Here is a 23,708-nt window from a genome sequence, read left to right as displayed (position 1 = left end):
GAATCAGTCATTCCCACAGGATTAAGCTCAAACTCGAGGACAGAAAGTCTAAATCTAGCATATATACTTGCAGGGAATGCAGGATATAGAGACAGGTGCACACAAGCAGTACGACTTTGTGGCCAATCCCATCACTGGGCAAGGAGTTCCTTAACAAACTCCGCTGTACCTGGCACAGCAAAAGCAGTAAGCAAGCAAAATACACAAAATAAAGCCACTCATCTTCAACTTCCAACGAAAAAATTTATTTACAATAGAGAATTTCATTTAAGTGACATGCATCTTGATTTTTTTTTTTTCATTTTTCATTTATTTTACAAATCAGCAAATGCAGATAAAGTTTACACTCCTTAAGGCAAGAGTCCCCATGCAAGTAATACATGTTTATATTAAATCCAAAAGACATCCAACATGGGAACTCATGTACAAAGGGAAGGCTAGGATCAGCAATTTGTAATTTCTTAGAGAACTTGACAATCTCCCTGATACAGGAACTCTGAGATCAACTTGCTATGAATTATACTATGAAAATGCAAACAATAGCAAGAAATTCTGATAGTCATCTTAGTACTGCATACAATTAAATCAACTTTATTTAGAAAGAAAATACAGTAGTGCATACGAAAAGGTGAAAATATAACCCGTCCACATAAATGTATGGACATCAGTGTGCCAATGGTCATATTGCACTCAGTGTTGAAGTCCAGAAATTTGGTTAAAAGTTAGCTTTTCCCCATTTTGGCAATCAGTTCATCACAAATCTTTGTCAACTCTTCTATCTCTTTATTCTGGAAAACAAAAGGCAGTATTAAGTTCCATGAAAAATATTATTATATTGAGTGTATTTAAAAATCAAGCTTTCCCAATAAGTGTGGAAGACCAGCATTTTCTCCAATACTGGGAATAGATGTATGTAGGATATACACACACACGTAGAGCAGTTGTGCATAATGCCTTCAAACAATCTGCTTGCTGCTTCCCACACAGAGCTCATCTTACTGCAGTAAATACAACTTAGCACCAAATCAGATGATGATTCAGGACCAGCAGCCACTCCTGGCACATGATAATAACACACAGCGTGCTTTTGTTTCCAGGCTGTTCCCCATAGCATTACTTTCATTCTGTTTTCATGGGGCTTTAAGCAAGGACCTGCTGTATTTTTGTGGAAATAAGCTCCTTTGCTGAGCTAGAGAACATGAGATATATTCTGGCTGGCTGTGCTTGAGGAGCAGGACAGGACCTTGGGCAGACCTCAACCTAGGTCTAAGCTCCATAAGAGAGCTGGAGGCAGCCAGTCCGAGGCAAGGTCATGTCACTGCCTTAGATCCAGAGTCATTAAGGTTGGAAAAGACCTCTGAGATCATCTATTCCAACACCCAACCCGTCCCCACTGACCATATCCCTGCACCACCTCCATGGTTCTTGAACGTCTCCACAGACAGTGGCCCTGTGTTCCTGGGCAGCCCGTGCCAGTGCCTCACTGCTCTTCCTGAGAGGACATTTTTCCTAACATCCAACCTGAGTTTGTTAGAAGAGCAGAGCTGCTACATACCTTTTGTTCCAGTGTTCTTTCCAACGCATCCACCTTCAGCTGTTCTTTACGAAGGCTGGCCTGATACGCTGCTTGCTCTTGCTGAGCCTTGCCTCTCACTTGTGCAATTTCAGCATTGGCTCTAGAAAAACACAGATTCTTGTCACGTCAGGAGGTCTCCAGGAGAGGATGGAGGGTATCCAAGGATGGACTACATGTTAAGAGACAGGCAGGGCTGCTTTCTGTGTATCTTTGAAGGCAGCCTGAGCCTCGCCCCTAGAGACTTTCTGTGGCTCTTTCCCTTGCTCAGCAGTCAGCAAAGCCTTTTCACTATGTCTATACGAGAAGGGGTCAAAGATACCACTCAGCAGGAGGTGTTCTCTGGAAGTTTCTCAATCTGATCTCCAGTTCTCACAGACAAGATTCACAGCTGGGAAGCAAATCCAAGCCTCGCTTTACTTTAGGCACTGATCAATGCTAGCGATGTTTTGCAGACATCTCCTGGGCTTCGAGGACTGCATGCGGACTCTAGAAATGCTTACTTGGTTATTCCATGAAAGCATTAAAGATGGCAACAACAACAATCCCAGCTGACCTGCCTGCCTTAAGGCACAATCAGATGTTCACACCTTAATGGTGGCTTATGGATTTACACGCACTTTTGTGCAAGTGCACATCACCATCAACACAAGTGGGCAAACTCAGCATAAACCAGGGGTCCAGAATTAACAGAGAGACACCTGCTCTGAACTGCACACTCTGTTCTGCTGACTGATGTCAGGGCAGTAACACAGCACAGGGCAATAGCAAAGCACTGGGGCACAAACATCAGCTACAAATGCAAATATCTGAGCACAGCCCTTTGTAGCCGCATAAGCCTGGCTAACAGCTTCTCCCTCAATCTTCCCTGTCAAATACATGAAGATAAGGAGAATTTTAAGGTGCTCAACATGGACTCCTCCTGGGGGATTTTTTCAGTGTGAAACTAATTCTTTCTTTAGCTGTGGTCAGGAGCTGAAGCACAGCATCTGGAAGGAGCAGGTTTGGAGCGCAAGGCTCAGCCACAGGGACCTTCCTGCAGTGTGAACTCCTCAATGGAGATGTGCACAAGCAATTACCTGTCCAGTTTTTCCTCGGCGTGGATTTTGAGTGCTTGATACCTCTGTTCTTCTTTCTTTACTCGTGATAAATACTCTTGCGCACATTTCTTTAATACTTCTTCGTTCTGAAATGGAAACATTACATCACATTTAATCCAAGTCACATTCAGGTACTTGTAAGGAGGCTGTCCAATGCTGATAACTGACATACCCCCAGAGATTTCATCTGAAGCAATTCTGCACAATGCAAAAAGCTTTATGGTGCTTTTATTTGTGTTTGGTACCGGGCTGAAATCCTCTGTTTGAGGATTACACCACACCATGCACTTTAGACATAATCTCTGAGTGGAGATACGGATTTCCCCGACCCATCAGCCTGCAAGCCAGCCCCAACATGTGGTAAAATCCAGCAGGTATGTGATATTTATTGCAACTGTACTGTTGGGTACAGGAACAAGCTACTCTTTCTCAAAGAGAAAGAAAGCACAGTGGGCATTCCTGTTGTGCACAGTGCAGGGCAATGCAGCAAAGCAGACTTATGCCTGGAAACAAAAAGGTGCCCCATGTGAAGCAACATGGGTTCACCACCACGCAAGCGCCCTCTCAGCTTTCCTCCGAACAGGAAAGGAGCGACTCGCCTTTCGAAAGCCCTCCAACACCTCCTTCATTTTTTCGTATCTCCTGAAAAGATCTGCCAGGGATTTCTCCACTGAGTTCAGATCCGCCAGCGCTTGCTCCTTCTCCACAATCAGCTGTTGAACGGTGTGATGGGAGACAGACTTCTCTCTCTGCTCGTCCTCTGGTAGAAAGAAGATGGGGGAGAAAAAAGAAATCAATATGAACACTGATTTCACTGTCATCTATAGCTTCTACTACGCTGTGCTCTATGCTGTATGTTAGTCTGCAGAAGATCCAAACGTCACTGTTACTCAAAGACAATATCATGTTTTGGAAAAAGCTTTCTAAATACAGTGATAATTAATTACTGTAATACTATGGGAAAAAGGTGAAAACATCTTCTTACAGATGATTTATTTCACTTGGAACTCAGCTGCTCCCATAAAGGAGATACTGGATTCAGTGGAACAGGCTGCCCAAGGAGGCTGTGGATGCCCCATCCCTGCAGACATTCAAGGCTGGATGTGGCTCTGGGCAGCCTGGTCTGCTGGTTGGAGACCCTGCACATAGCATTGAGCATTGAGGTCCTTTTCAACCCAGGCCATTCTATGATCCTGGGATTCCTCATTTGCCAGAAGAGGCACAAGCTGGAGGATATTACATGCAGCACTACTTCAAGAGCAGGCACTAAATTATTTGCTGCTTCTGACCCATGTTGTCATCTCCCACCATCTTTTCCAACCCCGTACAAACTTGCCACTTCATTTCATTTAGCCCAGCTCAAAATTCTCCCCTCAGAAAACTCTGTAAACTTTCCTTCTTAGGAGCTCTGCAGACAAATGCCAGGAAGGAAACCTGACTTTGGGCAGAGCTGGTTTGTGGAGGGCATCTCCTAAGCGTAAAGAGTGTTTAACTACATGTGAGGCAGCAGGGAGGGTGGGAAGAGTAAAACAGGATTCCAAATCCACATGGAAGACAATGTTTTTCAAAGTAATAAATTAAAATAGCTTATAACAGTAGGAAAAAAAAGCCTGCCATTGCCTACTTGAATGATACACTGCTGGCTGCAGATCCTAAATTAAGATCTTTATGTCTCTGTTTTAAGGGCTGCTTTGAACGATGCTGCTATGAGATATGCTCAGAGAAATGAGCAGCTTTATGTTACCGTTTTCTTACACCTCCGACAGAAATTGAAATGAAGGGAAAAGTTCTCCCATCTAAGAAGCAGTTTTAAAATGCACAACTTTTCATTTAAGCCTCCTATGTTTTGAAATATTTTGACGGGTGTTCAGTTTTTCACTCAAAGAGTGAAAATGAATCTGATTCAAAGAGTATTTCACGGTGTTGGTCAACCCTGAAATGTCAAAGTTCATGCTGTGAATTCCCAAGCAATTCACCTCTTCCTTTTGTGTATTCAATCTCTTTGTAGTCCTCTGCATTTGTGCCAGCCCAGCAAAGCCCCAGGCAGTGACAAACACCTTTGGGATGAATGAACCAAGGAGTGCAGGGGCGTCACTCTGATAACTTCTCCCTTTTGACTACTTGGAGACACACCATGATTATTTGTAATACTCAAATAAAGGGAGAAACCCATCGATTTCTCTTCCTTTATTTATGTAATTCTTCGAGATCTGAGAAGCTGCCACCCCGTGCTCCAGCAGAAGCCTCCTGTAAGCACGCTGGAGATACAACCAGCCCAGCTCATCCCCAAGCACTGACTGCAATGATGCCAGTGTCGGGCAGCACCTCTGCTCACAGCTCCATGCAGGAGAAAGGAGCCATCTGCATCACTAAACGCTTTAAGGCGTTCAAAGTGACAACTCAAATCAATAAATAAATCTCCATTTACTTCTTCTGAGATTACTGTGGTATTTTAGCAACTTCCTCCTGCTAGTGATGCAGCCTCACTCCTCACATCTAGGAGCTCTTTGCCTCCCAGCATCATGGGCTGCAGGGGCTGGGCAGACCCACCAACTACTCTCTGAAGCTATCATTTAGCCTTAAGGAACAGGCTGCTCAGTGGAGCTGTGCAGGCAGCTCCAATCTCAGCTCACCAGTTACAGCCACTTATCTCTACATTGTTTCTAAGGCAGTTTATAAAGGCTACGTGATCAGAATATTTTAATTAAATGGCTTCCATGTCCATACCACACACTGCCTGTGGGTCATCACCACCACCACGAGGATGCTCAGCACTAAGGATGTCCAAATGGACAGAGTGAGGCCACCACCACAGGAGCAGCACATCCGCCCCGAGGCTCAGCACAGCGTTATCACATAACTGAATGGGAATGCAGCAAACGGAGAACAAAGGCAAAAGAAAGGAAAAATGCAGAGTGGTGGTGTGAAAGTTGGTGAAAAGCTTTACTTACCGGGCTTGCCTGTTTGTTTTTGCAAGCAAATAGCAAGAAGCAACGAAAACGGAAGCAAAATAGAAAATCAGGAATTGTTAGGAAAGCAGAAAATAAGTAATGCAACAACCCGTAATGCACAAAGCATAACATTTGTTTGTCTTCATAATGAAAAGTTCATTATGTCTTTAAGCTTACAGGTACACGGATACATTTTTTTAGCAGGAAAAAAAAGAGGAAAAAAAAAAGCCCAACATCACAAATCCAACAATACAAATAAATCTACAGCAAGGATTTTGGAAGGGGAGGAGGTGAGTGTGACTGAGGAGAGGTGCGTGCCGCAGGGTGAACAGGAGCCTTTGTGAGCTCTGCCCAGGCTGCAGCACAGCAGCATGGCTGTCCTTTGTGTGCCCACCCTCAAAGGGCAGCAGACTGTCTTAGGGAGCCAAGTGTGAGGAAGAGCAGATAAAGCAGCAGGAGGAAATGATGCAGAAACACTCATAGGGATCTGTGCACTGACAGTGTGCAAGCTCTGCCTGGACAGCATGGGACTGATTGTATGAGCTGAGGTGGGCTAACACTGGGCTCTGTACATGACAGCAATAGGAGATCTACCACAGCCCTTGAAATCAATGGCAGTGACAGCTTGCAGGGCATGTTTTCAGCACTTTATATGCAAACACACCCACAGTCTTATTCCACGAGTACGAAATATTTTCCGTGCTCACTCTGCATGCACACGACAGTCTGTAAAAGCTGAGCAGGATCGCTCAACCACGCTGAATATTCATGAAAAGGGATTTGTGAAATCGGTTCGCTTGCAATGCCCTCCTGGCAGAGGGCTCTGTAAATAGCTCAGAAGGGTTAGATCATAAATAGAAAGAGCAGAGGCATTTCCTTTGTGAAAATGCATATTTTGCTCCAGCAGGGAGACGTTAGTGGGATAACAGCTCAGTCAAGTCTATGCAAATAGCATGCAGACAATCACTTCCCTCACAATGTGGCATTTGGGTAAATTCTTTTGTCAGAAGGGACAATAATTTGCAGCAAATGTCAGGAGAAAGTGGGATAATTAGAGGGAAAATTTACACTAAAGGCTGGGAGAAGGAGCCTCACGTTTATCATGCTGTAAAATTTGCATATTGCTCTAATTAGCACATGCTTCCTGTGTCGCTGCTGTTTCAGTTCTTTTGAAAACGGATGGCAAATTACGTTATTTACAGCCATAGCTCTTAAAAACTTGCTGTACATCACCTGGAAGACTCTGACTGATACTTTGAATTAGAAGTTTGAAGTTGTTTCTATTTCCTCAGTGGCCAAAGGCCCAACGCTTTAATATCCTTGATTTCTTTAAAGATGAACTGGCAACTGCAGAATTTGCCATGCATGCCATGGCTGTGCTGTTGCCTTAGAATCTCTGTTCCATACCTTCTCATTGCTCTACAGACTTACAACTTATATACATACAAGTTTAACCTGCAGTCAATTCTATTGCTGGCTGCATGCAGAAGCTTAGGGAGAATGGGGCAGGTCCTGTGTCTGTCCATACAAATGGCCATTGAAGCTGAAGAACTCCCTGCAGAGTGATACAGGACCTACATGCTGTAAGCACTCAGATCAAACTCTGTACTGCTTTAAAAAAAAAAAAGAATCTCTTGACAGCAGTGGGACACATAAAATAGGAAAAAATGTCCCCAGTGTTTGAAGAAGAAAATTACATTTTGGAGACTGTGACCCTGATTCTTTGCCACGCTTGGTAATGTCCATAATCGTGCATGAAGCAGCACCAGAGCACACCCAGTGTAAAATAAAGGGAATCAAATTCTTGGCATAATCTGACCACTCCTGCCTTAACAACTGTATGATGAGAATGACAGAGGTTACGTCAGAAAGCAGGCAAACCCATTCAGGTTTACACACAGAAGGCAATGGAGGCAGAACACTGTACAGAGAACAAAGCACACAGATGAAGACTTATTTCTAGGCCCTTTTTTTTCCTTTTCATGAAAGGAGGTTGGGGTGCCTCCCATGGGCTGTGAAATGCAGGAAGGCAGCAAACAGCAGGCACTGAACTGCCCCCCCCCTGCTCTCCTTGGGCAAAAATAAGCGACTCTGCTATAGAATTTAGAGAGAACTCAAGCATCAAGTGCTAACAAAACAATGTAGAAGAAACCAACAGCTTGGGTGTTATGCCACACAGACCACGAGGAGCTGCCAGTTTTAAAAGGGGTAAAACACACATATATATTAGAACTCAACAGCTGTGATAAAAGTCCTTCATGTGTTAAAACCCTTTTAGAAAGATGCACAGATGCCTTTTGTGCTGCAGGCATGCAGTGCTCTCTATGACAGTTCTCCCAGAGGAGTGAGAAGAATGATTTCTTGACTTCTGCAATAGATTGTGCAGATAGCTTGGAGACCTTTATGTCAGTAGCTGGGAGGTGGATTGGCCACTCACAATCTCAGCTGGGATTGAAGTTAATCTCGGTTTTGGTCCAACCAATGCACTTAGCACAGATAATCCCTGTTGTAAAGAGCTAAGTTTGGTATCTCCTGTTAAACAGCTGCGAGCGGATGACTACAGGGTTTTCAGGTCATTTTATGTCTCTCCTGGAGGTACCTGTAGAAGCTGGGCAGTGTTTGAACATGTTTCCCATGGGACTCTTTGCTTTGACACAGAAGAAAAAGCCCTGACCTTTCTGTATTACCTGGACTGCCTTGGGGTTTATTTCTGTAAAGTGAAGCACCAGCTTCACATCACCACCTGGAAGCACACAGTGTGCCCTCAGATGCATCCCCATTCCCTGCAGCATCAGCGGGGGGAGCTGGCATCAAAATGAAGCCCACAGACTTAAATCCCATTTCTATGCCCTCTTCAGAAAATCAGAGTGCAGGATAGCATCTTTCATGGCAGGAACACCTACCTATCATCTGAGCAATCGTCTTCTCATATTCTGAAACTATTTTCCTGTAAGAGGGAAAAAAAAGAAAAAAGAAAAACTTTTGGCAAACATCATAATAGCTAATAATTAGAAAATAATGCTACTTAATAACTGAACTGTGGTATAAAAGCAGGACACAGATCCTGCTCCATGCTTCTGTATGCTCTTTATTCCTATGCAACAAATAAAACTGACAGCTTAAACGTTGCTCCTCCACGGGGAGGGAAAAGGAATTACTTTGCATCACACCCGAAGTACATTACCGATCTCAGTTTAAACATCAACATAATTGCATCAACCTAACTGAAGAGTTGCATCAAGTCTCCTTTTCCTATTGCCTTCTTCCACCCCCTCTTCATCCTCCATGTCCGCTTATTTTTAATGTGAACATTAACAAAAGCTATAATTGGTAGGCAAGTAAATCCAACAGCAGTACAGCTGGCCCCCATCCAAAACGCATCCACTCTTCCACTCTCCAAACGTGAAGAAGTGACCCATCAGCACTTAAAACAACACAACCAAAACACTCAGCTATGGAGCACAAAGCTCACCGCGTCCAATTTCACACATCTTTTGAAAAACAGAGGGGGGAAAATGTTACTTTCAAGACTATTTTATTTCGCAGACTCGCAGCAGGCTTTGAGTTTCCTTCTTGAAAAGAGGTTAGCCAAAATAAGCAGATTAAATGTGATTTAGAAAGATGATCCATCCCTTTCCAGAGCCAAATAAAGCTAATGAAATGGGACTAGCTTGATCTGTGCTTTGATTTGTGAGCCACATAGGATTGCCTATGAAAAACAAAATCACTGTACGCTTCATCTGAAGTGAATATTCCAAATAGCCCACTGGTATTTGAATACATATTTTTTGAAGTCTTTGCTCGCTTTGATTTGCTCCATTTTAGCTGCAGACAGAGAGGTTGCAGTAAGGATAAGGGGAAATCCTGGGACAGAAGTCAGCAAGGAAAGGAGAAAGCTGTGGAGATCCCCCAAACCCAGCGCAGTAACAGCAGCACTGCATGTGTCAAGTCTGGATCACATACAGACCCCAGACAGTGGGATCATTCTCACATAAGAGGTAAGCAGCAGGGATTTCAAAGCCATGTCATGTCCTTGTGATACCAGCCACCTTCAGGAAGTTTGATCATCTTAGAAAATGAAGCCAAGGACCAATGACAATGAACACAACATTAAATGTTGTTAGGACACCATACAGCTTCCCAGCCTTACTTTCATCAGTAAAGGTGGACACTACAACGCCACAGCGATTTTAACACTATTTGATTTGGAAAGTGAAGATCTCAAGGCTTGCTTCATATTCATCACAAAGCTCTCTTTCTCTCAAGCAGACTAAAGAAAAGGCATTGCAGGTGGGAAACCCAAGGATGCTGACCATGTCACTCCTCTCTGTGATGGAGCATCTCAACTCAAAGTTGATGCTACATAGGCCTAAGTTCTTCTATTTCAGACCTCTGGTCTGTGTATTGACTTTCCACAGTTTTATAAGTCATGAAAACATAGAAATCCCAGGCTACCTCTCGAAAGGTCTTCTGCTTGGCATCCCACACAGAGGTACGATCAATCAGACCTCCAACAAACCATGTTTAAACACATCCAGCCTGACTCTGGCTCTACCCTTGGGCTATGGCACAGCCCATCACTGGCTACCTGTTTGAATCCTACTACATCCTTATTGTAACTTCTCATTCAGCTCCTCTCCTCCAGAGTGGAATCTCCTTCACGCTGACATTTTGCTGGAAACTTGGCTAAACTCAGGAGGTAGAACAAGGAGTATTTGCATAAAGAAGCATTGCTTCTCCTCCTGCAAAAAAAAGTTACTATGCTTGCAACTCGATAATCCCAGCCTTTCCCTTCATTCCTTTCTTACAATTATGTCACGTCTAATTTCTGCATCTCTAATTTATCGCACATGAACTGTTTCAACATGTGATCTTCCCAATGAAATCCTGGTGCACACATGCACCTTTCAGCACTTTGAGACAAAATGACCTTTTCCCCATTTGCCTGTTGAAATTTGGCTTGCATAAGGCTTTTTCTTTTTTTTCCTCCAAAATCAAATCTTATTGAGGACATAGACACAGAAGCAAATTAATGCGAGGTACAGAAAGGAACAGATCCTACAGTGTGTCAGATGCTCTGTCTCTCTGCTCTCCTTTCATTAAGGAATAAGCAACCTCTGCCAGTGCCTGTTTGCAGCCAGCAGGCGTATGTACCCTGGCAGCCTCAGAAAATAGGCAAAGTACTGCACTGGAGTGTGTGCAATGAACTCTGAGTCATTCTTTACATAATTCCTAGGTTTTCTTCATTCCACGTTTCGTTTTTTGGATGCATGCATGCAGCAGTTCCTTTCCATTTTGCCTCATTATGCACTGAGAGAGCTATGCCAGGGTTTTGGTTCCTTTCCCAGGCGGAGAGCAAGAGAGGTGAGAGAACTCAGCGGGCGCTGGGAGATGGTTCCTCTCAAAGGCACAAAGGCGCTGCTCTCGCCTCCTGCAGATGCCTCTCTTCAGATGCATTGGCTCAGAGCCCTGTGCTCCTCGATTCAAATCTGCCACGTGTGACACTTGGCACCTTTGCCAGTGCTTCTGATTCGTGCAGCACAGTGTTCTTTTGCCCCTGTTCCATCAGCACAAGTTTCCTGGCTGCCAGCAGGAACTGCAGGTGCAGATCACTTCTCAATACAGCTGACTGGCTTCTGCTTTAAGCTACCTAGGTCTTTAACTCTGGGAAGAAGCAGGTGCTAGAACAGAAAACTCAGTCTCAAAAGGCATCATGGAAATTATAATTTGAAAGATAGATGCTAAAATAATCTGATGTCTTTTATTTATGAGTGAAGGACAGAGGTAGGGAGAGGGCCTGTCTGTTTGAAGGCAGAAAGTAATAGGCTTTAAAAATTCCATAGAATACTCCTAGAGAGCCTCTTTTAAAACTGATGACTTTCTCAGATCCAGGTCAATGAATGGGTCAAACTTCTCTGCATGTTGTTCTTATGGCATTACCACTGTACAGAAAAAGAATGGCTGAAACCCTCAGCTGACTAGATGGCAAGCAAAAGTGATGCTCTGAGCAACTTTATCCACTATAGTGACTTCATCATTTTTGCAAATGGCAGAGACCTTGGCTGGGAAGAAAGGCCAAAACAGTTATTATCAGTTTACTGTTATTTAATGTAATAGAGACAGGCTTGCAAGAAGAAATGGAGTACAATAGATCAGCAGATACAACTAGAAAGAACTGAAAAGTTCAGAGTGCTTCTTGTCAGCTCTCAAATTGGGTAGCAAAATCCAAGATAAACACTGGTTAGCTGAAATCAAGTTTAGTGTGTGTGCTATAATTAAAAATTCTGTTCAAACAGAAGGAAGTTGAAACTCCTTGAAAGTCAACTCTCGAAGGCAAGAGTGGCTCCTTTGCAAGAAATGTTTTCCTACCAGCAATGGGGCTTTTGATGTTAAAGAATCTTTTAATAATAACCTCCTGAAGGGAGCCTCTGCTGCTCATACCTGTATTCAAACCTTCGCATGCTTTTTTTCTGCTGGCAAAACTCCTCGTGGAAAGACAACTTTAAATTAGCAGACAGACACCTCTACCAACACTGCAGGCACAGTCATTCAGTCAGGCAACAGAAACACCACAATGCAACCCATGTGAGAATTCGCAAGTGAGGGGAGCAGGACAAACTGGAGAAAACTCCTTATATTAGCCTGGACTAAGACCCTTTATCTCAGTAACAGCAATGTAGAAGTTCACAATGATTACCTTCAACAGGTTTAGGATCAGTTTGAAGCCTGCAGTTAAATATAACCAACAACTTCAGTGAGCCAAAGATCTGTACAGTCATAGCACTCTGTGCTGTCCACAGCCTGAAGTAAGACTACACTGTTGTGCTTAGTGACAAGTGATGACCCACCTCATTTCCATCACTTCCCTTCTGCTTTCTTCATATTTCTCTTTCCACTCAGACACTTCTCTTTCCTTGGCCACAATCTGAAACAAGGAAAATGAAAAGTGAGAAGAAGTGATCCACTGAGGAGGAAACAAAATAAGTGTACAGTATGGATATCAAATTCTGATTGATACAGGTACAGTTTCCAAAGGCACAATGGGTTCAAATACAAGCATGCCCATTGATTTACAGACAGGTGCAATTACATTACAGGTGCAATTTTAAGAAGTTCACATGTGAAATCATGATCACTTAAAAACGCTTCATACAATGCTTGATTTGGAGCCAAGACTGAAATAATTTTGGCTTTGGAACACAGTCCCACGGTTTGTCCTCTAAGGGGGCTCTTATTGCTTCTGTGTCCATATGTAGGGCTGACTATCCATGAGATTTTATATTTGAAGGACTGTGTTCCTTTGTGCTCCTTTCATTCACACTGCAATGGTTAGACACTGGAATGGGTTTCTAGAGGTGGTTGATGTCTTGTGCCTGTCCACTTTTAAGTGACTTTTAGATACTGCTCTTAATTATGTTTTTTTACTTTGGGTCAGTCCTGAAGTAGCCTGACAGCTGAACTCAGTGATTTTCATAGGCCTCTTCCAGCCAGTATTTACATCCAAAACAAGCAGCACTTACAGAGTAGCACCTTTGGCTTTGCTAGCCTCCAGCGTGGGTTTAGAATTGCTGAGAACAGTCTCAAGCATGGTAAACATAATAATAATATAAAGAGTTTGGGAGAAAACAGAAAAGAAGGAGTCCACAAGTGCCACCTATTTCCTATTCCCAATTCTAAAAAATTACCTCTGCTCTGGCAAGTCGTAGTGCAGCATCCAAGTCTTGCTGGGGGTAGAGAAGACTCGTGGTGCCTTCTGCATCCGAAGCGCCGATCCGTGAGTACAGCACACTTTTAGAGATGGAAACATCTGCTGGGATAGCAGGTTCTCTCTGTGTGTTTGGTTTTTTTTTAAATACAAAGAAATGAGCCATTAAATACATGTTGAGCTGACGTTTTCTGTGTGCTAGGCACCAGGGTCCTGAGCTAGGACTGACAGCCAGTGCACTACTAAACTACAACAGCTGTAACATTGACAGGAGCATTTCAACACACGTTTAAAATTCATAGTGAGCATCAGGAGAACCAAATTAGCCTTACAGAGAGAAAATAAAGATAGTGCATCATCCACAATATTTTAGGAGCTTATTTTACTACCTCCTGATACAGAAATGTCATGAAAGCATCCACAAGAAACACGTGTCAGCAGAGGAAATTAGAATGGGAGGCAGAAAGCTCATTAAGGGGAATTCTGCTTCCATAAAAATAGATGAGATTAAACAAAAAAAAACAGAAATGAGGAGATGTTTATCTTACTAGTTCTCACATGCTGATATATTCTGTCACAAACAATATTTTGTAAGAAGTGTGAATATGCAGCTGCCATTGCTGCCCCGCTGGTTATTTAGCATGCAATTAATATGTTAAATGAGGTTTTGTTAGCAGCTGCCAATCTTGTTCATGCCGGTGGTCAAAACTGGGTCAGAAAGATACAGAATAAGGAAAAGAGCCCAATAGAGCCAAGTGAAATTGAGATGCCTGACCCTGCAAACGCTCTAGATGTAAACAACTCACATCACAGTGCATTAAAAAAAAACAAGGAGTTTATAAACACCCACATCTTGAAATACCACATCCAGACTGCTGATGGCCTGGATAGGAATGCTCTCATGCTGCTCTGCCCCAAACAAAATGCTGCACCTCCTCCCCTCCAGCACTGCCCTCAGTGCAGACTCTCAGATCTGTCCCACGAATGGTTCACTCGCTCACAGCCCTTCTCACACATCCCAGAATAACAGAAAGGATCCAAAGCCACAGTTCCTCCTGTGCAGCCCTTTCTGAGCTCCCACAGCACACCTTATTGAACAAGCTGTCCTAAGGACACAGAAGGCTCACACTAGGAAAACACAGGAATAGATGTTATGCATTCCACCCACATCTGTGAGCAACGTGCTGAAACCGTGCCAGCAACACTAAAAGACGAGACAAGGAAATTTAATTAGAGCAGTAACAAGCTCAACAGCACTTCAAAACACCATGCTGTTTATATAGGAGACGTGTCAATTTGCTCTCTATCTTTTGTTCATTTTTAAACACAGGAATCATCTGACTCTGTGCTTTCAGCTGCAGGCCATTCCTCTCTCTTTTTGTCACATTTTACCACATGTACCAACTATTGATCAGTTCCAACAACAAGGAGGCACAACCTCCAACCTGGTGGCTTTGCACAGTGCAGCAAAAGGCAGCACAGGATCTACCCAAATTACACAGCTTGTATTCTTCAGATTTCTCCTGATATACAGTGACAATGCAGGAAAAAGCACATCTTGGGCACGAGTCATCTCTGTGTACGCATATATATATAAAAACACACGGTGCTGCCCACAAACCTCAGTAGAACAGGCAAGAAACCAGACCTCTGCTGCTGAAATTCAGTATTCCACCTTCAAAAAATGCACTTTATTTCCTACTCAAACCCAAAGAGGAAAACTGAGAGACGACAAAGGGCTATTAGAGCATCAAAGCTGCCCTCAGAAGAAAGGCCATCCTGCAGCTCAATCTGTTGAACCACACATATCTTATTTCAAAAGCCTTCTGCTGTGTGAGCTGCTGGGTCTCGTGAGGAAACTGCTGGGAAATATTAATCGTGGCAATGGAAACACACATTTCCTTAAACTCCTGTAAAAACTTTTGGAAGTCATTGTCAATATGTGAGGATTTTGAAGGGGAAAAAAAAAGCACATTTCAAGAATTTAATACATATTTAGGGATTTTTGTATATCATGGAAGCATAGAATGGCCTGGGTTGAAAAGAACCACAGTGATCATCTGGTTTCAACCCTCTGCTATGCACAGGATCACCAACCAGCAGCCCAGGCTGCCCAGAGCCACATCCAGCCTGGCCTTGAATGCCTCTAGGGATGGGGCATCCACAGCCTCCTTGGTGACCTGCTCCTGTGCCCCACCAACACCTTACTAACATGGTTTTTCTCATTCTCTCCTGCAGTTGAGTGAATTTTACAAAAGAATTACTAATGACATATAATAAAAGCTTAATATTTCCCCCCAAATAACTACCATAAAAGCTCTTGGAACTGAACCAGCTCACAGAAACACTGGTGTCTACTAGCCCAACCAGCGTTGTCCCGACTCTGGAAGCAGGGCATGCAACCCCCAGCTGGGTTGGCTGGCTTCTTTCTTTGGCAGGAGCATAACCAACCCTCTGCCACAGTCTCCAGCACTGGTCTTACTGGTTTTATCTAACAGCCAGTTTTACAAACTGATGGCCCATTTCCTATCTGTTATTTTCTGCCTTCAAATATTCCTACCATCTGAAAACAAATAGCCCAATAGCATGACAATATCACCTCAAGTAATATTTCGTCTATGCTTTAAATTCAGTGCCTAACTGCCAAAAAAGTAAGCAATTAATTGGGGTAATAATAAGCATAGGGATTTATAAGTCACTGAACCTCACACAGAAAGATTAGAGCCCGCAGGGGAATTACTACAAGATGTAGGTCACTGTGATCTTAGTGCAAATATTTGAGAGCCCAATGCACTTCCCCTGCACTTCCCAGCACCTTGCACAGAAACCAGATATCTGATCAGACAGAGAGTAAATGCATATTGATTAACCAGCTGTGGTGATCTCACTTCAAGAAGGTCAGAGTGGAAGAAAAGTGAGGCTCTGCAGTGAAAATGATACATCACTTTTAGCATACTGTTTAGGGGAATATATGTATTTAGCCTTGCTGAAAATTAGTATGAGTGCTGGCAAAGGGTAAGCTAAGTACATATCAAACGATCTTGTCTTGTAACTAATTGATGTGTGCACACAGGTCGATGGAAGCATAACAAGCCTAATTTATGCCTGCAACTTTATAGAAAAATGGTGATAGGACATAATAATGTGGAATGCTTGTGCTTGTTATCACACCTGTAGTGGTTCAGCAAATGCTAACCTTAGTTATAAAACACGAAGGGAAGAACTGTGGGCAGCCAACCAGAAGGGAATCCTGCCAGATAGTGTCCGAATTTAAGTCACTGCAGTCATCTGGTGGATCCTATTATAGTTAATCCAGGCCACCAGTCACTGCAGGTCACAAGGGTTGCCACCACAGGCTAATTTAATATCAGCAATCTCCCACCTAAACAGTAAAGTTATCCAGGGACAAAAGGCCTTCCCAGCCTAGCATGGCACCCAAGTTGTTCAGCCAAGAATGCTCCTGTGGCTGGATAGAGACAGGACCTTGTGAATGTCCAGATGCTTCCAATTCTGTGCCAGAGGGTGGAGTTTTGCTTATTTTTCCCTCCTCATCTCTGCTTATCATTTTTGCTATCTTTGTTATGAAGATTAAATTCACATGAAGCCTGTCCCCCATTTCTAACTTCCAAGGAGTTCATAAATTTCACCAAGAAACTACACCTTGTCATCAGCTCAAATGTTGTTATGATGCAACGTACTCTAATATTAAGATGATGCAGGACTAAGCCAAAAGCTTCCTGACTTATTAATGGCCACTGTAACATAAGAAAGGTCACTGGAGAAGGATGTGCCACAGCACATGCCCCTCATTTGGAATAAAATGACTCATTGCAGCAGGATGCTGCCATTCCGTCAGCATCCTCCTCAGCTGACAGCACCTCCCAAGAAAGCCATTAACATTTTTGGCTTGACTTTTTTGTTCAAAGCACCACAAAGGACAACACAAACTAGCTGCACAACTGGCTAATCACCAAACACAGTGCATCACAGCAAGCTTTTCCATCCTGCAGTAAAGCCAGTAAGGACCGCACGTGTCTCTAAAGCCATGCAATGCATCACTCCGAGGAGGCAGTAGGCAGCGTGCTAGAGAAAAGACAATTATAAAGGAAAAGTTTAGATCTTCAGGAGTGAAGCCCCATTGTGTGAGGGAGCCCCTTTCCCTTGGTAGCTCTACAGCCCTTGCAGGTCTGCTGCAGTCCCTTTCTTCTGAAGCCTGATGGTAGGGTTGACTGAACTTCTCACTTGTGTACTTGGGTGTCTGTTTCAAGCCGTAGGGACCAACAGCCAAAATCTACAGCATTCTTATAAGGAGTGGGTTTGATATTGTTTTGCTACCAAATATTTTAGGACAAACCTTGGGGTAAACATTAAAGAAAGCCATCTGGTTGCAGAATTCTTTCTCCTGTGATAAGCGTATGCCTGTTTCTTGCCTACAAACTTATGTTAATCTTTCCATTGGTGGACAGCATTTCTGTGTGCAGCGCTGCTTTCAGCATGCTCTTCTGTGCCACACTCTGGTGCTTGTTTTAGTTTTCTACTGCACTCTGAGCGCCTTAGTCACCTTGTTAAAGAAAAAGCAGCACTGTTTCTTAGTCTCTGTGCACACTCACACACATGGCAGGCACAAAACAGATACCTCGGCATCTAAGGAGCGGAAAGAAGACAGGGTAATCTGCCTGGCTAACTTCAGTGCTTCTATCCTCATTGCAGCAAACTCTAACTCCTCCTGTTAAGTGTTTGGTCATCAGTGATCCACAGAAAAAAATGTGTTAAGAGCACAGCAAAAATCTTTAACGCGTGAAAAAACTGAATGTTATTGATTGCAATTGATGTGCAATTCTGGCAATTCCTGGATGACAAACATCCCGTATTACCTTTGTTTTGAGCTTTGGTGCAAAATGTCACTTTGTGGGTAGTTCTGAGATGGCTATGCAGGCAATTTTTATTAGAAAGTAAGTTTGGATAAAGTGTTTGTATAAAAAAAATATATGTTTTCTGCAGTTGAAGCCGTTTTCCAGACTTCTCTGCTTCCATTCACATTTTATGTGAACTTATGCCAGCTGCCACCCCCAATTCAATCTTTGCTGCTTTGAAGTTTCACTGTGAATATTCTGGAAAATAGGTCCTGACACACAGAACTGCTCTGCAGATGGAATTGCTTTTCCTAGAAGAAGCCACACCAAACTGTGCATCAGATGGATTATTAGAGTAAATCCTAATTTCCATTTCAGCAGAATTAGGATCTTCATCTCCAAAAACGGACCTACAGATACAGACCTACTAAGGTCAGGCGTCAAGGTCACACCCCACACATGGAGTCCTGTGTTCAAGCCTTATAGGGTTAGGGCTTTATAGGACTAGAGTTGTCTTTATAAAGACTTCAAAATATAAACATCAGAGCTACTGGATAGAGGACACTGTTAAGGAACTTTAAGCTCAATTTTATGTATTGCATAAATTAAATTAAAATATTTCTCTTCCTTAGTTCCATTGCTTTCTTTCTTTCCCAGCCTCCAATCCAAGCCATTTCCCACTCCTTTCACTCAAGGTAAAGCATTCTACACAGAGCATAGACAAAGGAGAAGAGAAATTTATATTTCTGCTACAAACCTGAAGTTTCTGAGCGAATACTGGGGGGTTCTTTTCAGCTAAGTCAGGATCTAGGTATTCAGGTTGATCACATATTGATGTTTTCTTAGATATCCTGTTGAGAAGAGCATCAGCAGAGACAAAGGAGTCTTCAGGAGATGTCTGAAGGATAAGAAGAGCGTAGAATAATCAACAGAGACTGCCCAAGCAATTTAAGCTAAAAGCAACGTGTCTGCAAATCCCTGATTTCTCATAATTTCATTCTCCATAGAAAAATCCTTTGGAATACAGCTCATAGCTATAACAGACAAACATCAAGAATAATTATTCCCAATTTATAAACTGAGTAAATTTTTTAAGACTAATATGAAATTAGTGGCATTAAGACCTCTAAAATCATGGCTCCCAAGCCATGGACCACAGCACACTCTCAGTACATCTACTATCATGTGCTTTGTTCAAACAATAGCTTTTGTTCTGTTCTGATATCTCTAAATGAATCCAAAAGCTCTGAAGATGACTAAAACTGAGGGGGAAAACGAGCAAGACTCTTCTTCCAAATCTTGTGCTGCTCATTGGAGATAAACTAAGATGTGTTCACAATTGTAACGTGCTCAGGATAAATACATAACATGAAGCTGGACAGAAGTACAATGAGAAAAATAGACTCCAGGCACTTGAGCACCCGCAATGCATTGAAAACTTAGCTTGAAAACTCATCAAAGCTAATTCCTTGCAAGATGGTATCAACAGCATCATTAAAGATTATAAATGAAGCACAGTATTAAGGTGAGCTTAAAGGAACCTTCATGTATTTGAGAACCAATGCTTTGAAGTCAGTAAGCGCTGCAGGCCTGAAGTAAGAAAGGGCTCACCATTCAATACCAGAGAAGCCACTGAAAAAAAGTGATGCCACTGGAAGCTGGGCTGAGTTCTAATGATCAGAAAAGTGGTTTTTACATTATCAGCATCAGATGACAACAACAGAGTTAACAGTTTTTAAGAAAACCTGAACGTGCACCTCTTTTTACCAACAGAAATTTGAAATCTTACACCACATACAGCAGAGCAAACCACGGTCCTACGTTTTTATAGAAAACCTAATTTATGACTAAAATACCTCCACAAAAATTGAGTTGAAGTGTAAACAACTCCGTGTAAGGAGAAAGCACTTCAAAATGTCAGCTTGGAATAAGTGATCACAAGAGCATTTTAAAGTACAGTAAAATTCTTCTGAATTCCATCAGACTTTCATTTGGGTCCTACCACATGCTGCTACTAAGAGTACGAGGCCAAGTTCTTGCTCTGCTTGTGAGATCCACCTGTTCTGAGTTTTATAAGATGTGAATTTTCTACAAGAAAATGGTTCCCAAACTTTTAACATAAATTACTTACTATTTCAATAGTCTCTGGGGTTGTTCCTAGTGTCATGGGCTCTAAGTCCTTCTGTTTGGACTTGTCTGGTGACTGTAAGTGTGCCTCTTGGCTGGCAGCAAGGACTCGAGAAGCTGGATGTTGTATTTTCATTCCAGAGGATTGCTGGGCTTCAGGGTCTTCAAAACTTGACCTGAGAAAGGATTGTATGCACACTTTCAGGGTGGAGCACAAGACCTTCATCGTTCTGCTTCTGGTAACACCGAAGTATGTCCTCTTCATTATTTCCACGTGTATAAATATAAACACTGCTTCAGCTCATCTTTCTATCGTTCTATCTCATAACACTTTGCAATATCCTTTCAAAGCTGCACGCTGGAGTCATCTAAATAAGCCCAGTTCCATCAGAAAGGTTAAGAACATTCCTCAAATATTTCTCCCTTGCCTTTTACCCCTTTCTCACCATGACCCACATCTCTCCCAGCAAATAAATGTTCCTAAGAAGAACAGATGTCCTTAAAGAGCAAAATTTTTGGAAAGTAAACACAACCCACACATGCTGTTCTTATGAACAAGACTCACTTTCTAGAAAATACAGCTAGGAAAGGCCAAAAGAGAAGTTGCAATTAAATAGTTTCTAGATTGACATGAAAACGACCTCAGTATCCGAGAATAAAAACCTAAGCAGGAAGCCACAGCCTTGTGAAACTGCTGCCACTATGACTGACTCCATTCAGTAAGAACATAAAGGAGAAATACATGTGCTTATTCCTTCCCATTGCACAACTTCTGTACCTTTGCCCTCTGTTCTCTGTCATATGTGTACGCAGATGGGAATCTATTTATAAACAAACAACCCTGCAACAGAGAAGCAGAAAAGAGGAATAACTGCCTGCCTGCGTGTTGGGATGGCAACCTATTTCCCTGGCATCCCTTTCCACTGCTACTTTCCTTGCAGTGACATACCCTGAGCATGGCGTGGTGGAATCGGACAGTCTGACGGGAGGCGATTTGACTGGGCTCTCTTGCTGTGCATCAAACATTAGGTACAAAGATTGTTTCTTCGGGGTGCTATCATCCTGCTGGCAACAGGAAGAGAAAGACTCATTAAGCAATTCAGCTGTTCTCCATTGAAGCTAATTCACTGCCTTAAGTGACCGAATGACTTGGCCAACAGCTAACAATACAGGACTGTAATCCTCCCTGTGCTAAGTGATACTGATAAAAAATGATCCCTTGCAGGAAGAAATCGATGAAGAGCATAACCTAAGTGGTTCACTTTGTAATGGTTCTTTCTCTCCTTCTTTGGGGTTAATCAGATTTCTGGTCCTGTCAGGCTGGAGGCATCTGTTGACTGAAAGTTACCAAAATATTCATTGAACACAACGTTACTCACATTGGTTTATGTACTTGACATAAACCCCTGGCTTTTCTAAGTCCCCGCTGGATCTGGTCAAGCTACCAAATCCACGAATTGAATGGAAAGACAAACAGCTGATGACAATGTATAGTGCTGCATTCCATACTTGACATTCATTCTGTATTCTCCCAGGATTCTCTCCATCTTCTTTAAAGTTCTGCTCTCCATTTCTTAATATAGTTCAGTAGCTGGTGTAGACAGCTCTGTGTTCTACACTGCTGGAACTACTGAGTTCCTTTTAGTCTCCAGAAAGAACTGCTATGATCCTAGCTTAAAATAAAATAAAATGGAACAAGCTCTACAGGATATAGGACAACACAGCACATGCAATTTACCCCAGTTATGCCAATTTAAAAGAAACTGGATTTGCAAATCTGCTGGAGGCACTTCATAATTAATTTAAGGGGTAGTGAGGTTGATGGCATTATCAGGACAGTGCATTACAACAGGGGAATGCAAATGAATGAAAATGGGGTGAGAACTTACAGGCACAGAGGAGCCTATTTTCTCCATATATTCTATTTCATATGAGTTGCCATATTCCAATTCTGCAACAGAAGCAAAAAAAGAGCCATTAGATACATGCCATTAAATGATTTTTACATAAGTAGATGAGATACGTTCTCATTTACAAGGCCTGCTTCCACTCTGAATACTTTCCTATGAGATATTAAAAATAGAATACACAGAGAGAAAGCAGAAGATGTACTTTCATTGATTCTCAGCAGTGAACCTGTGACACATTTCAAGCAAACGTATTTGCCAGAAAAAAGTCTGCTTTATCAGCTTACCCAGCACTCTGCCTCAGCACCCAGAATATTAGCACAGTTCCAGAGCACCTTCAGAGCAGGTAACTTTCCTCTATCTTATCACAGAAAACACACTTTTCAATTATTGGTAATGTTGATACCATGTGCCTTTAAAGTATGCAAAAAGGTGCAGCAAGCTGTTATGAAATGAAATAATACGTTTCCTAATGTATATCACATAGTTCAAAATTAAGAACAACATCTGTGGTATCACTTGAGATAAGAAAGATGCATCAAATACCTGCACACTCACTGAACAGGGCTGAGACCACAGCCCAGCTTGCTTGGCTGTTGTCACATTTAATCATGGAGGAAAAACCCAAGGTGGGAAGCTTGGTTTACAAAGAGCCCTAAATCTAGACCTTAAAAAAAATGCAAATCTTTGCTGCTGCTCTACTTCTCATCTCCTAATTAGACTGCTGGGAATAACCAGATTTCTTTCCAATCCATCGTCTTCCAGGGGTGAGATGAGAGAGGAGGACTGATAACACAGCCAGGCCAGATGGAATCACAGAATCATAATCATAGAATCCTAGAATGGCCTGGGTTGAAAAGAACCACAGTGATCATCTGGTTCAACCCCCTGCTGTGTGCAGGTCACCAACCAGCAGCCCAGGCTGCCCAGAGCCACATCCAGCCTGGCACTGAATGCCTCCAGGGATGGGGCATCCACAGCCTCCTTGGGCAACCTGTGCCAGTGCCTCACCACCCTCTGGGGGAAAAACTTCCTCCTAATATCCAACCTAAACCTCCCTTGTCTCAGTTTAAAACCATTCCCCTTGTCCTATCACTGTCCACCCATGTAAACAGCCATTACCTCTACAGGAAAGGAGAGCATATCTTCCTGGACCCAAGCAAAAACAAAGATTTTGTCCAGTTACACCATAACTTAAAAATTAAAACCATAATTATTTGCCCAAATTCCATATTTTACCCTGTTGCCACGAGCCTAACCCAATAAACCATGTACCACATTTCCATTATAGACAGGTCCTAGTGAATGCATTTGCATTGAGATAAAAGCATGTACAAAAGTTCCTATAGATTTGGGCAGCTTTTGAAAAGCAGGGCTTGTATCAGGAAGATGAAAGCCATCATTAGAACATTTATGCTTTACAAGCAAAACCAACCCTAAAAACAATCTCTTACATTCTTAGATTTTTTTTAAGTAAAAAGCATCAGAGAGT

The 23,708-nt window shown here is 42.6% G+C and overlaps 1 protein-coding gene across 9 annotated transcripts in view; it reads right to left on the bottom strand.

Annotated features, from left to right (window-relative positions):
- Positions 1 to 223: 223 nt before the first annotated feature.
- TACC2 (transforming acidic coiled-coil containing protein 2) overlaps positions 224 to 23,708 on the bottom strand; it is a 117,520-nt gene continuing 94,035 nt past the window's right edge. For 7 of the 9 annotated variants that reach the window (XM_042863811.1, XM_042863810.1, XM_042863813.1 and 4 more), the window contains 12 exons: positions 22,199 to 22,260; positions 21,259 to 21,374; positions 20,314 to 20,485; positions 18,940 to 19,080; positions 17,966 to 18,055; positions 13,310 to 13,453; positions 12,473 to 12,549; positions 8,528 to 8,571; positions 3,273 to 3,433; positions 2,653 to 2,759; positions 1,556 to 1,676; positions 224 to 788 (listed from right to left, as the gene is read on the bottom strand). In XM_042863811.1, the coding sequence (XP_042719745.1) occupies positions 723 to 788; positions 1,556 to 1,676; positions 2,653 to 2,759; positions 3,273 to 3,433; positions 8,528 to 8,571; positions 12,473 to 12,549; positions 13,310 to 13,453; positions 17,966 to 18,055; positions 18,940 to 19,080; positions 20,314 to 20,485; positions 21,259 to 21,374; positions 22,199 to 22,260 (1,301 nt within the window). In that variant the 3' untranslated portion in view covers positions 224 to 722. The remainder of the gene's footprint in view (positions 789 to 1,555; positions 1,677 to 2,652; positions 2,760 to 3,272; positions 3,434 to 8,527; positions 8,572 to 12,472; positions 12,550 to 13,309; positions 13,454 to 17,965; positions 18,056 to 18,939; positions 19,081 to 20,313; positions 20,486 to 21,258; positions 21,375 to 22,198; positions 22,261 to 23,708) is intronic. The other 2 variants (XM_042863812.1, XM_042863814.1) reach the window with 2 other exon arrangements.

This window comes from Lagopus leucura, unplaced genomic scaffold (genome assembly GCF_019238085.1).
Source record: "Lagopus leucura isolate 7727_CA_CO unplaced genomic scaffold, USGS_WTPT01 Super-Scaffold_741, whole genome shotgun sequence".
Taxonomy (NCBI): Eukaryota; Metazoa; Chordata; class Aves; order Galliformes; family Phasianidae; genus Lagopus; species Lagopus leucura.
Note: the sequence above shows the minus strand (reverse complement) of the source record. Positions and strands in the feature narration are given on the sequence as shown.